The following is a 19,138-nucleotide window of genomic DNA, read 5'->3' on the forward strand; positions in this document are numbered from 1 at the left end:
ATTGCCTGGATTTTTACTTTAATATATTTACAAGCTGGCTGGTAAAGCTTCCCTACGTGCTTAGGGGAAAATGTTTCTAAAGGAGATAGATACTTGTGGTCAGACAGACCTGCCTCGACCTCTGATTCCTGAATGCCAGGACGCTTGTTTTCTTCATCTTCTGCTGCATTTGTATAAGCAAGGTATGACGGAGGAAAAAAGCAAGACAAAAATATGCATGCTTTGTTACAAGCTGTTCAAATAAAAGATAAACGTCAAACAAAAGATTCACAATAACATAAATACCTCAGTTTGTGGCATAAATTATATCTTTGAGTGAATCAAAAATTAAATAAATCCTTGAGTTATTTTTTATTAATATCTCTGGTTTACTCCAATGAGATCCTTCTGCAAGTAATGATGATGACATGTAGCCCTTAATATCCCCTGTCGCCAATTTCTTATTAAATTATTGAAGCACTGGAAAGCAGACAGTAAGTACCAAAGCAGAGAAAGCAGATATATATTGGTAGATAATTGGATAAAAAGCATCTTCTGCTTGGTTTTACTTTAGTTTCTCTAGAAGTAAAAGTCCAAGCCTCTATTTGCAAAAAAGCATATTTAAAATTGTGTATAAATTGTAAGCAAGTGAGCCTACTCAGTACCATAATAAGCAGAGACAATACAAATGTTTTTCCAGCTTAGAAAAAAAATCCTCAGTTTGTCCGATAATATTCCTTTTACCTGGATTTGAGAGTAATTAGAATTCAGAAAGAAAGACACTTTTCCGTCAGTAACTACAGTTGCCTAGAACACATCTAAATATTAGGGAACACTGAAATAGCTGGAAACTATGGTGATAATACGGTTTATGATAAGCAACACAAATTTATTTATTTTATGTCATTACTAAAGCTCCATAACTTTCTTTTGTGGCAAAGCTCATCTAATACCAGGGTAGTAACAGTAACAATATAGAAGACTGTTGAGCTGAATAACTGGTGTACCGTATGCCTGCTTTAATTTACACGTCAGTTATTCATTAAACACTGTTTTTTATGTGATGCAATATACTGCAGCTTTTCAAGGTTCAGAACTGGATTACTTAATAATTTTTGTGTTCTCTGTTCCAAGAATTTTTTCCACGTCTCTCATTACTTGTATAGGTTTATGTGCAACTAAATAGCTCATTGAACTATTTGAGTTCAGGTTTAGTTAGCATGTAATAGTAGTTAAAAAACTACTTGTTCTAACAGGTTATTGTTAATAGGGAAAGAGATATACGCTATAATCAAATACAATGCAAGGGAAACACCTCTACATAGATATCTGCTCTATAATTCTGTGATAAAATCATGACATTTAAATTCCAATTGAAATCATGACATTGATATTCCATTTAAAATATTCAGTGGAGACATCATCTATACAGTAAGCTTTCTGTCACAGAAAATAATGGGTGTGCCAAAGACTTTAAGAGATTGATTCCACTAGATTTGAACTAAAATGGTTTTGGCATGTTGGTACCCTGCAGCAATGGCTGTTAGAAAGACAACTGTATGATTCTTTACTCATTTTTCTTTATATCCTGCGTAGTCTCAGACCTAGATGCTAAGATCTTCAACTGGCATAAATAAAGAAGTGTTTAATTCCTACTTTTGCCAATCCAAGAGAACATTATGATTACTTTGATTACTTCCGCTGAAAGATCAGAACCTTTCAAGTAAACATTCTAAGCCCTGGTTACAGGTAACATTTGTTAAAGTTTTTCTATGGAAATGGTACCAATGCAAATAAAATTCTTTAGTATCTTTCAGGGGCTGAGGACTTTTCCATCTCTCAGGAGAGCAAACCAAGCAGTCACAAGTAAATCCCGAAGGTATATTTGCAAATTCCTAGTTGAAATCAAAACCCCAGTGCAGATTCATGTATTATCCTAAGGCAGCCTCGTTACTGATGTTAACTAAGCTATTCTCTTTCCTTTCCTGCCAAGTGCATGTAAAGCAAGTTACCCGGTGCAAGCACAGAGGTGTCTAACACAGACAGTCAGTACCACAGAGATATCCGCACAAAAAGGGGATGGGTGCAAAGATATGTACCTTCATTTTTTATACTGCTGCGTTTGACTAAGTCATCGGGTTCCTAGCCAAGCTGAAGATAGTCCAGGTTCCTATCCTATATTATATACATGTGATCAACCACCTTTTACAAAGCAGACTGCCTGTATGTCATATATTTTTAAAAACTTGTGAAATCACAGCTGATAGAGTATGATAGAACTACGACCAGTATGAACGCAGGTTCTCTGCAGTTGCATTGTAATAGTCTTTCTCTGCCTCCCACCAAACTATGACAGGGCACTGGAAAACACACATTAAAATTCGTTCTCATTTTGCAAAATGATTTCTCATTTAACAGAGAAATTACTTTCTGAACAAGACAAACCCTCTTAAAACAAACAGCATGTCTTTCTGTCAATAGTGTCTGTGTTTTCCCAACCATCAGAGTGGCTCAGTAACTTGCACTCTATACTGCAATACAACAATACAATTGACAGTACTGGTATTTGCTTCTTTGAATATTTGAAATTGTATCTGAGAGATATCAAAATGGGAGTTACGGCTGATACCTATCCCTGATTAAACCTAATCATCTACCTTTGTTAATTCCATTTTAAGATAATTTTATTCTGGAATAAGATCATTCATACCTGAATTAAGAGGGAACAGTTAATCAGCACTAATGTCACTTTCAACAGCCTCTGAAAGAACTTTCCCAAGACACAAGATTATTCTGAGAGCATGTAATTAAAGTCTGTACCTCAGAGCATAAATAGAATGGCAAATCCTCACTAAGCTTTAGTATTCGCTAAATTTCTGAGCACTTCATTTTTATACTTAAAGCTTTTATTACGTTTGTTTGGCCTGACAATTTTCTAGTTTTTATGGTTGGTTGGATGATTGGGGTTCTTTTTGTAGGGATGAAGAAAGAAAGGGTTCTGTTTATTTTTAAAAGGAAAAGGGAAAATCTATATAAGGAAAAATTCTCTCTGATTAGTAATTAACAACAAATTGAAAAGGCTAATACTGAATACTTTCAAGACCACTTTAGGGTGTTCTATTTTAATTAGCAGCAACTAGTCATTGAGTTCATCCTTCTACCAAGGCAAGCAGGAACAAAGAAATGTATTATATGTGTACATGAATGAAAAAAATCTTGTTAACCCTTAACAGTTATGAATATTTCAGTAGTCATTTATTGTTGATAGTGCTAATAATACAGAACATTTAAGAGTACATAACCTTTTCACTGCTAAAAGAAAGTTCAGTTTAGTACTATTGTTTCCTATACATGTTCATTAGAAAAAAGATCTCTCTAGCATAATTTAAAAATATGCAAGCAAAAGTTCATCTAAGAAAAGATATCCTCTGGCACTTCAGTAGTGAAAATCTGATAAAACCTTAAGTGGTCTCATACTTCTTTTCAGAACTGTTTTTCAGCCATCTAATGTGAAAATACACTAAACTAACAGTGTCTAAAGCAAAACCCAAACTGTCTAGATGCTTATGGTATATTCTGGTTAGATAGGATAATAACATGCATTTCACAGCTATTCAGTCTTTCTTCTGAACAGTAAAGCTGATACTGGCAGCAACACAGCTGTGGGAAGCCAAGGAATTAGCCAAAATGTCATGCCCGTTAACAATTCTAAATGTAATGTAGCTACCAGTATTTGTGTGTTCTCCTACTAAGCATGTGGGACACTGAGAAAATTATATATAGGGCAATATGCTACTGTTAGGAATGGTTTTTCATAGCTATTCACAGCTATATTTCTTAAAAACAAACTTCTCTGTCTATTTCAGAATTTTGAAATAAATTATTCTGGGGAAACCTAGATGTCCCGGAGCAAAAACCTTCAACCACATGACACAGTTCACTAAACTAAATCTACATTAAATCGATGTCATTTAATTCTGATTCCAATCAGGATAGCAGTTACCCAGAGGTATTTTTTCCTGTGTATTTCTTCCCTTCCAGTTGTAATATCACATAGCCATAAGCATGCCATATTCCACATTATACTGAGTGGTGCACTATAAGGAAAAATCTTCCAAACTGCAAATTAGTTCCTTATTTCTACTTGAGTCCCTGCATTTCTACTACACTTAAAGAAATGATACACAGTTTCAACCCTGGAACAAATCCAGATTAATCAAATATATATAGACTAAATGAGACTGCTGTAAGAGTTACAAACACAGTTTTTCTTTTTCTCTTTTACAAAACAGAGACGACTTCCAACTCCTTTTTGTCTGTAATGTATATTTTACTAACTCTTTTCTTCAGTAAGATTTTAATTAAATCTTGTCAAAAATAAAATCCTCGATTTAAACGTACAGAAAGGTTAACCTTCAAAGCATGTTTCCATGCAATATACCATCCCCTTTCTCATTTGAGGCAAGCATTTGCTTCTGTAAGAACAGAAAGGAGTGTTCTGTGACAATGACAATTCCCAGTATAGCCATACAGCCTTCCCAACAACAGACAACTGGTTTGATTATAACCAGGGCATAATAATAACACATAGAAATCTACTCAAATGTACACAAAGTTTTCAGGTTTATTGCTGCTTTATTTGTTAAAAAATAACATAAACCCCTTCTACTATGGTCAATGTTTTCGATTCTAATGAATTTCAGTTTTTATCGCTCGTACCTCATTTTCTTAAAATAACTTTTTGTGAAATTCAATTCCCCATAATAATAAAATGCTATTAATCATAAATATGTTCTGTTGCTGACAGAAGTTAGGCAATCTGCTGTTCCTCTACAGTGTTATCCCTTTAAAAGAAAATTATTATTCCTTTAAAAGAAAAGGATTAGGAAAATCCTAAAGAAGGGTAGAAAAAGTCTTGAAGTAGAACTATGTTGTTAGAATATGAGCTCTTAATTCATGACAGAAAATTATATAGAATATTGTGTGAAAGCTGTATCTATGGATTATGCTTTTAACTACAGTGTTTACCACCTTTGTACATGTAAAATTCAACATGAAATGTGTCTAGCTACTGTATGTTGAGTCATTGATGATATATTAAAACTCTAGTATCTGTGGATTTGGCACTTTTCCACAACCCAGATTTTCCAAAAGACTACTACAGAGGTACAGGAAAATATAACTCAGTCTTCAAGTAAAAACAAATAAAGGTCCTCAAGTCCCAGCAGTACTTACCAGAGCAAACAATTCTAGCACTCCTATAAAAAATAATTATTTTCTTGTATTTAATATATTCCTCTGTATATAAACCCTATGATGTAAATAAGACTGCTACCCTCCCTAATCAAACACAGTAAAAATATGCAGTGCTTCACAATTGCTGCCCTAAAGAGCTTACAGTCTAGATAGATATACTAAGCAAAGAGCAGGGAAGAGTGTAAACCATAAAAGCATATACAGCAATGACAGCAAACATCATGTGATTAGATGTGATTATTTCCTGGCATATCTAGACTGTATTTCATATAAGCATTTCACAACACATAAGAAGACAAATAAATGAATACACTAGTGATGATCTGAGAAAAGAGAGTTTCCTTTTCATTAAGTTTTACTTCCAAAATGGAAGTAAACTATAAACACTGTAAATACTAAATTAAAATGTCTGATGAAACAGATACATTAATACTATATATAGACCCTCAGTGGTATTACCAAGGACTGCAATTGATATCTTGTGGCTTGCTATTAAGCAACTTAAATGCTTTTAATGGTATGAAATATAAGGAGATTTAATTTTAAGCAAAAGTATTACAACTTTTTGAAATACTATCCTGATTCATTTTTGCTCCTATATTATTTGAAAATTACCTAGTCATTCAGCAACTGTATAACATTATAACATATTTGCAATAAAAAAATTGTTCTGATGAAATTAATGGCTAACATTAAAGATGTCAAATAGCCTCAAATGCTTAAATTTAAATATGTGCCTGAAGTGCTAATCCTGGAAAGGTATGTACATATGTAGGTTAATTGAAATACTCTTATTTGCTGCAGTATAAATCCTTGGTTATTTATAAATGGGTACATGTCTAGGTACTTTTCTAATGATGATTGTATTTAGATAGTATTATTTATACTGTCCTTTTTTCATGTAGAACCCTGAACAAATTATGAGCCACAGGTCTGCATACAAAAAAGACGAAATAATTATGACAATAATTCTGACTACATCTGTGCATTCAAGTAACATCAATTGCAGTTGGGTTTATTTTTCCCTATGTAGCCTCTCAAAAAGGCTTTCAGGTGAAAAACAAACCCTCCTTTTTGTACAGACCTTCATAAGATTCTATCTCCTTGTCTCCATTGTCTAGGGAAAGTAACAAAAACAAAACAAACAAACAAACAAAACAAAAAAAAAGGGAACCAAAGCACAGGAGTTAAAAACAACAGAAGTTTTATAAAAGGTACAACATACATGTTAAGAAGGATTAAAAAAAAGGAGTGCATATGCCCATTTTGACTGATTTTGCATGGCATGTCTACTTATCTGAAGTGGAAGGGTGAAAATGTATTTGTCATAAAAAAAATGTGGTTTTACTTCTACCTGTGTTTCTAAAAATTTTGGAAAATTTCTCCATTGACCAGTGCTTTTATAAGACAACAAAGATAAGCACACAGCACCAGCAAAACATGAATCATGAAATGTCTTGCTGACCTTTCCTATTTTAAAGATTATTACCGCTCTTCTTGCTCTCCCTGTTTCAAGATACAGAGCTTTTACATTGGTGATCTGTAAATATGCTTCATGTGAACCCACAAGTGACCGGCTATGCTCCTAACTCCCAAAAGAGCCAGACTTTTATCACTAAACAACATATAAAAGATCATTTCCTGTGCCTGTTGAAGTCAGTGACAGAACACCTATTGAGTTCAAAAGGAACAGGACCATGCTAATAGTTAGCCCATCTTGGTTCATGCATATTTTGCAGCTGATGAGTACTGTACTGCTGATGATTCATTTCAGTCAAGAGTACTGTTGATATTAAAACATAATAGAAGAAAATACAGCGCAAAATACAATAGTGCTATCAAATCCTAATACTATACACAAAAACTCAAGAGATTGCAACTGTAATGCCAAAAGAAAAATAAAAAATATACTCAACCTTTATCAGCAATTTTGCGATGTCATTAAGAAGAAAACCATACACTTACTTCTCTCCAATGTCCCCTTTGGTGGGAGCTGTGGTAACTGCCTGCCCCTTCGCCCTGCTACTGGAGTACTTGATGGACTTGTCTGAACAGATCCCGTTCGAGGATGTGACCTATGAAACACATATCAAAACAAACGATAACCATTAAATGACAGATTCATCCTTGAATACACCAAGAACTGATAACATGACTAAGTAGGCTTTAGATCATTTGGGACCCTTGTAGTCCCATACTGAAACTATAATCTCTTTTCAGAAAAAGACCTGATTAAAAGGAGAAAAATCACTCCATGAAAAAGAAAAAAGCAAGCCAAACTAAGGCTGAACATCCATAAGATGCCTGTTTGCACAGTCAAGCCAAAAAATATTTTCTGTGTATATATTCATGTGCATATGGGTATAATACCCACATACACATAAAAGTTTCCACAAGTCAAATTCAACAATCTTTACTCATCTTGTATTTGGTTAAATTACCATTGGGTGGCAATGAGATTACAGGGATTTATCCAAACAAAGTAATAAACTGAGAAAAGACACTGGTATTTGACTCTAACTCTCACTGGGGATTTGAGGTTACTAACTCTGACTTTCAGAAAACAAAAGAACCTATTCTTAAGTTCTAAAATAAGGAGAGGCTTTACTGAAAATCAGCTGGATGAAAATGAACTCATCTTTTTATTGTATTATGTTTATTTAAGCTACGAGTAATGTATAGAAATCCTCAAAATATCAATCAGTAAAGTATAGCACTCAAACAGGAACAATACAGACTATGGCACAGTACAATGTAGTCATAAGAAATGGTGGTTAAAATGGTCATAAACAAAGTTAGTAGTGCCCATTTAAAGAAACTTTTTTTTGGGGGGGAAAAAAAAGTTTCATTTAATGTTGTTATGATGGTTGTTCCATAAGTGATGTCTGATGAACACAAAAAAATTCTCATTCTGTAAAAGAAGCATATGATAGTTATGAGGTGCTTTATGTGGGAAACCATCCAGGATTCCTGATAAATGAGAAATCACAAACAAATGTAGTTAAATACTGTTAGCAAACAAGTTGCAATGGCAGACACACCATTATATCCTGAGTAGAATATAAATAGTGTGTTGACACTGAAAGGGTTAGTATCTAGTGCTACTAGTGATCAGCTAAGGATGAGGCGATACCAATTAGCTACTTGGAAAATAAAACGGTGAGCTGGTGGGGCAGAAGGGGATTAGTCTGATTGATTTGTCTGTTTCACCTTGGTAAGGCAGGTGAAGGAGGGGCAGATCTTCCAGTCATTAATGAAGGCATCGACCTGATGAGGTTTGAGTCAGGACGCTCTGTGGATCGGGAGCGGGAGTTGGTCCGCTCTAGCATAGGACGTTGCTCTGTTGATCTGGATCTTTGATATGGCTGTCTATCTGCTGCTTCACAATTCCTGTAATGTTAGTCAAAAAGCAGCTCAGTTGACCTTTGGCTTTTCTATTAATTATAAAATATGCTGCATGATAATGGTTTGGAGCAAATAATTTTGTTATGTACATTTTGGGGGGTGGTGAATTTTCTGAGTTCGCTTCTTGATAACGTAGGGGTTTTTTATACATGTATGATTTGGCTTGCTCCATACTCTTGATTAATGGGCTGAAATGTTTCCAATGTCTCAGTAATGACTATCCATGCAATAGTCTGTTTCCTGACAATTTCTGGGTAAAAATATTGTTATTTCATTAATTAATACATCAACCTTGGGAGAAAAGAATAGCTGACGTAATATTAAGTCTCACTAAAGCTAAGGACTCATTTAATTGTGCAGTTTAATTGAGCATTTCTACTCACATGACTAGATTTTTACAGAATGCATTATCTTAAGAGGTAGTGCTCCTGTATGTAGTTGTAATTACTATGTAGCACTATGTTAACTACTATTAGTCTCAGGAGGTCTGTCAAATATAGTCTAGGCTATAGTGATGGATTCATATGAGGTGCTCAGACTGTAGCCAGATGAAAATCTACATCATTAGTACTTGCAGAGGTTCCACCAACTAGACAAAGTTTGGTTTGTAATTAAAAAAAAAAGAGTTTTCTAACCCACAGCCTAAAGAACTGTGCCAAAACAGCAATGGAAGAAAGTTACCATTAGAAATGCAATAGGGAGAAATCAGACTGAGTATAAAAGCATTTCTTGATCAAGCAGCCTGCTCTCCTTCTATCTTAGGCAATTAATCATGACATTACTTCAGAAATCAATCAAGCCCTACCTTTTTTCATAGTGTAATTGGCCTGTTTGCAAGGAGTAATATTTGCTAGCAGTATCCTAAAATACATAAAATCAAGGTAATTTAAAAAGTAAAATCCATACCCTGATGGAGCTACTTATTAAATTCACACTCCTCCCAGCTCTCCCTGAGTAACTGAACAGCTACAGCTTACAAATAGGGAACGTGTACCCTTCAGGACTTTTCCTTGAGTGAAGCCATGCATTTTACAATGAAGTCAGTTAACACAAAGAGCAACTGGATGATGATTAAGTGTAATAAAAAGCCGAATTTTAGTTAGTATCAAAAAAGAGAGAGAGAGACCACAGCCTCATTATGAAGAGTCTTATGTTATTAACAGCATTTTATTTCTGAAAATCACATTGAAACAGAGTATAGTTGTCTCTTGGGTGGCTAACTTTGCTGAATAGGCTGATAAAAGATTCATTAAAATTAATGTCTCTTCAGGCCTTTCATGAGGGAATAATTGGACTCCCAGAGCATATGACGGAATTGCCACAGACAGGTTCAGAATAATACCATTTATCATGAACCTACATCTATAAGCTCCTAACAAGCAAACACACCACAGTGAGACACATAATGGTAATTATAAGCTGAGGCACTAAGGACTGGAGGAAAAGTACAATGAGCCTGGCACAAAACCACAACAAAATTACCTCACTTCTTCTTCTATCAGTTCTGTTTCTGAATGGGAAGCTTCATCAGCAAAAACATCCACTGTCTCGCTTCTTTTAGATTGTGGATAGACAAAGAAACACAACCTTAGCTTTGATATGAAGGTTTTTTAGTTTAGGCAACTGTTTAAGAGAGGTTTCAGTGCTATGGAAGGTGAGAAAGGTGTCAGCCATCTGCATGGTGGTTAAAAAATGACCATGGGAATAAATTCTTAGGCTATGGGAATAAATTCCAAGAAAAAAAATATTCCTAAAATCAACAAAATTACAAAGGAGAACATGACCAAGGTCCAGACAACCCACCCCTACCTTGTTTACCCACATATTTAAGAAAATTAGTGATCCCACAGGGAATTTCCTTGGGTTTTTCACACAGGGAACTACAACAGCCCTCCTCCTGCCAGTGAGTGGGGGACTGCTGGAGCACACAGCAGAAGGGACCAGGCAACACGGTAAGAAGTATCATTTCATTGTCTATTACTTGCTCCTTCCAATAGCCAGTAGGACATGCAGAGGAACAGGCGAGTAGCAACCACATGGTTCTCATAAACACTTCCTAAGGCCTCATTCTCTTTACCTGCAGTATAAAAACGTACTTTTTTAAGAAGTTAAGGATCTGACCCATTGCCTGCATTAGAAGGCACGGAGACATTTTTACTATGAGGATCAATACTAATGGCTTAGTCGGCAGGTTTTGTGTTCTGCAGAGCATCATGGAGCCACTAAACTAACCACTATGCTAACAGATAAAAGGCCTCAGAAATTTCAGATTTGATAGCTAATATAAATATTCATTTTGCCACAATCTGCAGCTAGGTTACTTCAAGTGGAAAAACAACCAGCACTTCCCAGAAGTGAAGGAGAACGTGGATTCTGGCAGCAACCTTTTGCCTTTAGATGAAGCTCTGGCACCACTGCCGTTTTGTAGACTGAAGGATTTGAAGACTAAGTGGAACCCTGAGGTGAAACTGAGTTGTTACTCTCAAGTTACAGGCTATGTGCTGCAAATCTCTCAGCACCCACCGCAGCAAATGGAGGGCTATATAAGCCTACTGAGTCTTCCACTTCAAGGCATCACTGTGTGGTTTTAGATCACACACAAAGAACAATTCAACCAACAGTTTTACTGTCTGTTCTTTGTCCTCACAATTTTTTTTGGTCCTTTTAACAGTAAACACAAGTCCTATAGAATCCAGGTCATGAGAAACAAACCATCCCTTTCATAGGAAAAATATAACTCAAATAATCTGCTTGGGCAGTGAAGTTCCTTATCTATCACAGTATACAACTATGCATTAATATCACAATCCAGCCATAAGCACGGAGGGGAAGTTTCTAAAACACTTTGGTGAATTAAAACAGAAGTTCATAACTTTTCAGATAACATCCTTGAGGGCTTATGCTCCCAAGTTATCTAGATGAAAGTTTCCTCTTTTGTCATTATAATTCATATTATATGAATTAGTGATTTTTAGAGAGGGATGTATAACAGTCTAAGTTAGTGTTCAACAGCCATATAATATTTTAATGTATGCTAGAGTTGTTTATCTCTGCTAACAGACATTTATTATAAAAAATACAATTAATGAAATGCAAATAGTGACCTCCTCCATATAGTGTTTCCTGTCGTACCATCCTTCTACCTTTGCTAAAGAAAACATGCATGGAAAGTGGTCTATTCCCCCTTCAAAGTCTACAAGACTTGTGAGCCTAAGTCTCCCCTACACTGAGGAGTAAGCACAGCAATAAGTGTTTGTTTCTTAACCAAGCACATCTATCACTCTGAAAATGAGCTCTCTGTAAGCCACCATGCAGAAAGCCCTATGAGTATTCACAATCTAATTTTATATTTCAAACCCATCAAGAATTAGAATTAGAATTCCATACTATCTAGGTTCCACTGTATATTCTAGTAACTACAGTATCTAACCAAAGGTGCTACAACATTTGCTTTAACTACTGATTTATCTGCTTTGTTCTATATTCATGTTCTGGAAATTTCAAAAGCTAACCCTTTTCCCAATGCAGAAAAATAACCATTTTTAATTTTTCATGTTTGTTATTTTTCTTAACAAATAAAAAGAATTTGCAACATTCATTGATCTAAACTTATGTATAAATCCTTAAATAAGGCGAACATTTTTCAACAGTAAGCAATCATAACAGCTTACAACACAAATAGAAGTTATTTTTTCCCCAAAATAACTGAAAACAGTTTACTTGAAAGCCCATGTTAAATTCTTTTACTGTGTGCAAGACTAAAAAAGCAAGCTATAAGATCATGCCAATCAGTTTTTGTACTAGGTTGTTCTTGTAACAAAAAAACAGAAGAAATGAAAATAGAACCGCTGTAGGATTACAATACACTACAATTCAGCTCCTAGTGCATCCTTTTTCATCTAGAAACACTGAGCACAGAACAACAACAACAAAAAAATACAGTGATACATTTTCTAATTATCATAATTCCAAACTCCAGCTAATGCACAATGGTAATACCTGTCAGTGTCTGTGGATGGCTGCTGGATTTCAATCCTTGGACATGTTATTCTTCTACTAGCTATAGGAACTTTGCTGTTTAGTCACAGACACAAGATCCTCTGTTAGCATAATATAGATAAGCATGTCTACAAACAACTGAGATTTCTAGTATCAAGCAAACTAAAATATGAGTCATAAATATTGTAATGGACAATTGGGAAAATGGGAAGGAGCAGTATACTGCCAAATATCTAGATAAACTGGTGACTGGATCTCTCACCAAATCACTCATCTATACCTATAAAGATACAATATAAAATTATGTTCTTTTAAAGCCAGGAATGCAATGCTTTTAGGTACTCTTGCAAAATAAACAAAAATCGGAAGCAAAGCAAGATATTTTTGCTGCAGTAATATTCTATCACACCTTATATATGTGACATAAATATCTATACATATACATGCACACACTCATATGATCTATTCACATGCACACTACACTGTGGTGTATGTGATAGCTAGAGGTGTATCTACATTACAGTCACAGGCATGACTAAACCGTAACATGCCAGTATCTGAACTACTTTTCTACTAGCTAACTCAGCTATAGCAGACAAAGCAGAGAACTCAGCTGTGATCCCAGGCACATTGTGCTCCACACATAGCATACTGCTACAGCTACAGAAACTCAGTTGCTTACAGCTTGCTTAGATATCTGTACATGGCAGTGCAGTCACTTTGCTGATTCTCTTGTAGACTTATCTAATCATGCTAATACATGATGGCATGGTACAATTACAAAAATGCTTAAAAAAAGAACATATATCTGTATCTATAGAGATTTACTCTCCAAAATGTGTTTCACCATTAATAGGTATACTGAGGAATAACAAACCCCTGGTTTAAGTAAGGAGTTAGACCAGATACGTTTTTTCAAGGCTCTTTCCAACCCAAATCAGTGTATGATTCTGTGGATGCAGTCAGAGGTTTATGCTAGCTATTGCAATCAAATATCAATAAAACCAGTGAATAGTGCCAATTCTGGAACAATTAAGATTGAAATGATGTGCTGAAATATTTCACATCTTCTTTATCTGTAAAATCAGACCCGATTTTGTGTATTTTGGAGGAATAGAAAAGAAACTTGTATATTTGAAAGGAAAACAGTAAAAATTTATAAGAAATTTCTTCTTCACAGAAAACCTCTAAACAAAAAGTAGTGAATGCATTTCAGAAAAAGGCTTCTTCCAGTTAACACTATTTGTAACTGCATTCAAATGAAAGCAAAAGCAGCAAATGAGCTAATAGTAATACTAATTTCATTTCACTAGTTAACTTTAACTAGTTTAAGAACAAGTATTTTACTCCAAGTCATTTTCTCAAAAAATGAGCCTTGCAGGCTACCATTTCCTTACACAGAGGTGAACCAATGAATGCAAGCAACATTTAAGTTGCCTTAGGTCTTACCAATTTATTTAGTTTTCACTAACTTTATCATATTCACATTTATTATGTTTTTTTTATTCTAATATGAAATGTTTTGAGGTATTTCTTCTAATTTAAAAGTCTCAGAGACTTAGATTTTTGGTATAATGTAGTATGCAAAGTGTTTGCTTTTAAATTATTATTTCTGGTACTTGTAACATACAATTTCATTTATATAGCCAGTTGCCTTTTATAGTATATTGTATTTTGCCAACTACTTCCAGCATCTTTAATATAGATCCTCAACTGACGCATATTAAAGAATCACACTGTGGCAACACATATCTCTATCCTCATGAGATGACTAACTGAAGATCATGATAAAACTGATTAGCATTCAAAAGCTGTGAACTCAAAACTCTCAAAGAAGAGAGCTGAAATCCTCTCCCCCCCCCTCCACCCCAGGTCAATTCTATAACTGCTGCAATTCTCTCCAAGATAATAATGTAAATTTTAATAAAAATATTAGAAATATTTCAAAGTCTGTTTCAATTTTATATTAACTTTTATTACACATTTTTTGCTATTTCAGAGCACAATATTTCACCCACTCAACTTGAATGCTGTATTATAACGTATGAACAATGACACTGTATGAACATTCAAGGGTTTTAATGAACATGTATTTCATGACTGAAGAGTAAGTGACGTATCAGGCAATGCATAGAGAAGCTTCAGAGAGAAGCAATGAGAAAGAAGTATTTCCTAGTAGGGCTTGAACATTGAAATGTGGTTCAGCAGAGCACTTTATAGTCTAATCAAGTGAATTAGCTGTAGGCTTAAAATTAAGCAGGTACCTAAATACACCTTTGTACAGTGCAGTATTAAATCCAGAATTCGAAAAGTACTTGGTTCTTGGTGTTTTGTGTAGGATTTCTTCCTCAGACCTTAAATATAACTTTATTTATACATGGCACACTGTATTAGTTAGCCTCTTTTTTTTAAGCAACATTTTAAAAGACCAGTAATATGGCAGACATTTAATTAGTAAATTATCACAGTCAGGGCTTAGTACTGCAAATGTGTTTATCTGTCTGCTTAACATTTGAGAATAGATGTGTCATTCTGACCTCAAAGAAGTCAACAAGTGTTCTGTCACTTGGTGAGGCCAGGAGTCCAATCAGATTATTTCAAAATACGCAGTTATGTTAGACTTTATATTGTCTTTTAAGCTCTTAAATTACATATTAACAAGATAGCATACTGCTTCTGTTCAAGGCATTTTGCAAATCCATTGATCTTAACAGAAGCTGATCCATTTCAGTAGTCTTCATTCAACTAAAGTATGTTCTATGCCTTATGGTCTACCTAAAAGTCATATTGGTTTACAACAAATGTTCTTGTCTTTTATTTCTTTATCCACAGCTTTCTGGAGCTAAATTTAAATGAGGACAGAGAATAATAACAAGTAAGTTTCTTTTTCAAGTTACAAGTCTGTTTTTTCCCCCAATAGTTACCTACATTAATATCTATATAGTACTAAATCTAAGTGAAGTAAACCAGAACTATCTAGTGTGACTATCAAAAGCAAATACAAAAGGTTTGGTTGCACTAAGCACTTTTCAGCCTTCTTCAAATGCTGTCCATTTTCAGTATGCTTGTGCACCTTCCCAGGAAGAACTAATAAGTATGGCCATTGCCATAAGCACAAATTAAGTATATACTTGAAACACTTAAAACTGAAGAGGCAGCAAATAGTAGCGCTCTGGTTGAAAAAGCTAGGGAAGAAATATGGTCTCAAGTAAGTCTCTGTGGCTGCACTACTGTTGAGGCAAAAGACCCTTACCTCTCCTCTAGCAAAGAGAGAAACATATTAAAATATTGAAGGATTAATTCTGGTTTATATCAGAATTTTTTAGTTTTAAGTTGACAAAGTCACTTATGTTCTCCTTCAGTCTCTGAATTCCTTAAACAGAATTCCTATTCTAGTCAACATATACAGGACAAATGTGAATCACAATTTTATTTAAATAGCCTTAGAACTGCAGGTGAACTGTGACTAATCCCTGCTATTATCTTCTTTTCCAATATATAGCATCATTTTATATGGTTTGTTATATTCAGCCAAATACAGTCTAATAGCCTTCCAGTGATCTGTTTTAGGTACGTAACTATTTCTCCAAAGAAATATGTTGACTTGTACCACCACAAAGGAATAAATAGAAGTAGAAAATTCAAATTATAGTCAGTAATTAATTTACTACTAAGAATTAGTTTAATATTCATGCACAATTTACATGTTATTATGAATTTGTTTGCACAAAATTGTAGCATTTGAGACACAACTGTATAGTGTTATTTTGGATAACATCACCACAAATTTTTTTGAGATAGAGTTTTCTAACTCTTAGTCTTCATCAAGGAAAAGTTCTTGGTAGCTCTGTGGCAGTTTCACTTAAGAACTCCAGTATTTACCAGCGTATTGGACCTATACCATATGTTTGTTTTAGTCAAAAAAAATGTCACCAGCATAGCCCATCTCCTACTTAGGAGATGCGGAAGGGCAGAAAGAAGCAAGCTCTGTGCACATTCACAAAAGAAGTAAATAAAAATGAAGAAAACTGTTGCAAGAGCAAGAAGAAAATGAGGGAGAAGTAGTAAAGTCAAAGAACTAATAGCAAGGAAAATCTGTGTGCTTCCTTGACCAGGAGCCAACTGCAGCTGGGAAGAACTTCAGACTGTAACGCACACAGCACTTCGCACGTTATGCAGCGATCACACAGAGAGATAGGGTGGACAGTTAAAATTGGGATTATTTCTAAATGCAAAAAGTATTAGGTCTCAAAGACACGTTCCCCAACACTGACTGTAGGCAGGTGTTATCAGTCAAAAAGCCCTTTTTCTGTTAAAGCGGCTCTGAACAGTGCGAACGTTTTAGAAATAGTTCAAACATAATTAATTTTTTTTTCCTGTTTGTAACTGAATAAAACAGGTTAATCTTGGAAAACAGACTATCACGTAAATGTGTCTTAGTCCTGAGTCAGGAAAGAAATACATCAAGGAAAATATACTTACTAGGAATAACTTTGGTACAATTATAAATGAACTGTTATTATAAAGATTAGAAATACATTTTAGCTGTATCTGTAACACTACACTCTTTACTTACCCATATTTTTCAGCTGAACCATTGACTACATGATCTGCCCATGAACTTGCACCATTGTACCACCTTTGCAATGCAGTCAAAATAAAGAAATGTTATAAAAAACATATGTATTATTAATAACACTTTAATTCATATGACATAACCACTTCTCAATAAAATGGGAAGCTTCCCAAATGTTTCCAAATCATTTTGTACCTTTCCTATTTTCTCTCAGGTATGAAAAAAAACACATATTGTTTAAACCAAAGCAAATTATGTTCAATTTTTTCCTAATATAATTCTTAATATATTTCACCTTTATTCTTTTCAGCAGTTTAGGCAAGAATTTCAGTTCCATACAGACTAAACTGATCCCTTATATTTTCTCACACAGAAGTCTTCACGTTTTTAATGGCTACTGAGTTTGTGGAATAATTAAAAAGTAATTGTGGAGATATACCATTAACAAAAATAGCATTCTATGCAGCGATAGTTTAAAATACCACTTTTAATTTCAAAAATTTTTTTTTTTCTATTTAATAGGGTGGTTGGTTTTTGCAGTTATTTAGGAAGCAGAAGAAAACTCCTTTCACTCAGATCAAACAATAAAAACTAATTGAATTTTATACTTTTATTAATCTTTCAGGTACTGTACATGGCCTACCTAAACATTTGCAGCATCATTTCAACAAATCAGTTGAAGACAACAAAAAACACATGTAGAAATATTTTATCTAAAGTAGAACCACTGAGAAAAGAAAGAATGGGAAAAAACCTGCTACTTTCATTTCAGAAAGCAGGGGATAAGCTGTTTATGTGCCAATACTCTGGTATGAGTATATACAAATCATCCAACATTTGGCTATGGAGTCTCAACTGGACCTCTAGAGTTCCATATTTTCACGATCGTGCTTGGGTAAAGCCTTGGAACTGCAATAATCCCACTATTCAATGATTTCCACATAACAGTGAGTAATGAGTTAAAAAAAAAGAAGCAATGCAGGGATTTTCAGAAAAGATTGAGGGACCACATATTATCATTGAATATATATCTTCCTTTTACTGAAAATCCTAGCCAAAGTCTGCAGGGTGAACTTTTAAACAGCTTGAATACACTTGTCCAAGGGTTATCATTAATTTGGTCCTGGGAATCACAGCAGTATTTTTTGCATGACTCTATTTTTTCCCAAACTTCTCAGATTTCAGAATCTGAAGTACTGCAGTATGTTTACAAACTGAATAACCTCACACCTCCTGGTCATTATGTTGAGGGAAGAGAGTATGGAGTGCAGTATATGTGACTGTCAGTCAGCTGCTCTTCTTTCTTCTATGTCAAATTTAATGGTATGGGCAATGGCATTTTTTTGCATGGTTTGTAACCAGATCAATGACTGGATGAAAGTTACTTCAGTTTAATCTAATTTAGTTTTAGATTAGATTTAGGTTTCGTTCAATCTAAATTAGAATACAGTTGGAGAATGACAAGTGTATCTTTAACTCTCCCTAGTCATCCATATCCTTAAAACTGAAGCCACTGTGTCCAGTTAGATGATATTTCAAGAACAATTCTTCATTAAAAATACTTTATTATAGACACCATAAATACATAAAAATTGTTTTAAAATTGCAGTGCACTTTATTTTTTTTGTTAAATGTGACTGTATTTATTCATAGCAATCAAATAAAATCAATTTTTCTTGCTATTAGTTAGAAAATAATCCCTCCTTCACCTGTTCCCATATGTAGACAAAAATCAGACACTGACTTAAAAATGGACAGAGAAACAGAAAAGAACTAATTGTACAAAGGAAGAAGAATATCAGTTTGCTGCTTTCTTCAGAGTTCCTTCTTTTTGGACTTTGCCTAGCTCTTTAAACATGAAATGCTATTATCAAATAACTATTTCCAGAGTCACTTCAAAAGTTTTCAGATTACACAGCAGAT

The 19,138-nt window shown here is 34.4% G+C and overlaps 1 protein-coding gene across 43 annotated transcripts in view; it reads right to left on the minus strand.

Moving 5' to 3' along the window:
- The window catches only part of RIMS2 (regulating synaptic membrane exocytosis 2), a 511,335-nt gene that overhangs the window by 138,362 nt on the left and 353,835 nt on the right, over positions 1-19,138 (minus strand). For 26 of the 43 annotated variants that reach the window (XM_080377968.1, XM_080377979.1, XM_080377978.1 and 23 more), the window contains 7 exons: positions 17,216-17,278; positions 12,640-12,714; positions 10,123-10,194; positions 8,446-8,625; positions 7,201-7,310; positions 6,320-6,352; positions 110-163 (listed from right to left, as the gene is read on the minus strand). In XM_080377968.1, the coding sequence (XP_080234094.1) occupies positions 110-163; positions 6,320-6,352; positions 7,201-7,310; positions 8,446-8,625; positions 10,123-10,194; positions 12,640-12,714; positions 17,216-17,278 (587 nt within the window). The other 17 variants (XM_080377983.1, XM_080377977.1, XM_080377994.1 and 14 more) reach the window with 13 other exon arrangements.

This window comes from Falco punctatus (genome assembly GCF_963210335.1).
Source record: "Falco punctatus genome assembly, chromosome: 3".
Taxonomy (NCBI): domain Eukaryota; kingdom Metazoa; phylum Chordata; class Aves; order Falconiformes; family Falconidae; genus Falco; species Falco punctatus.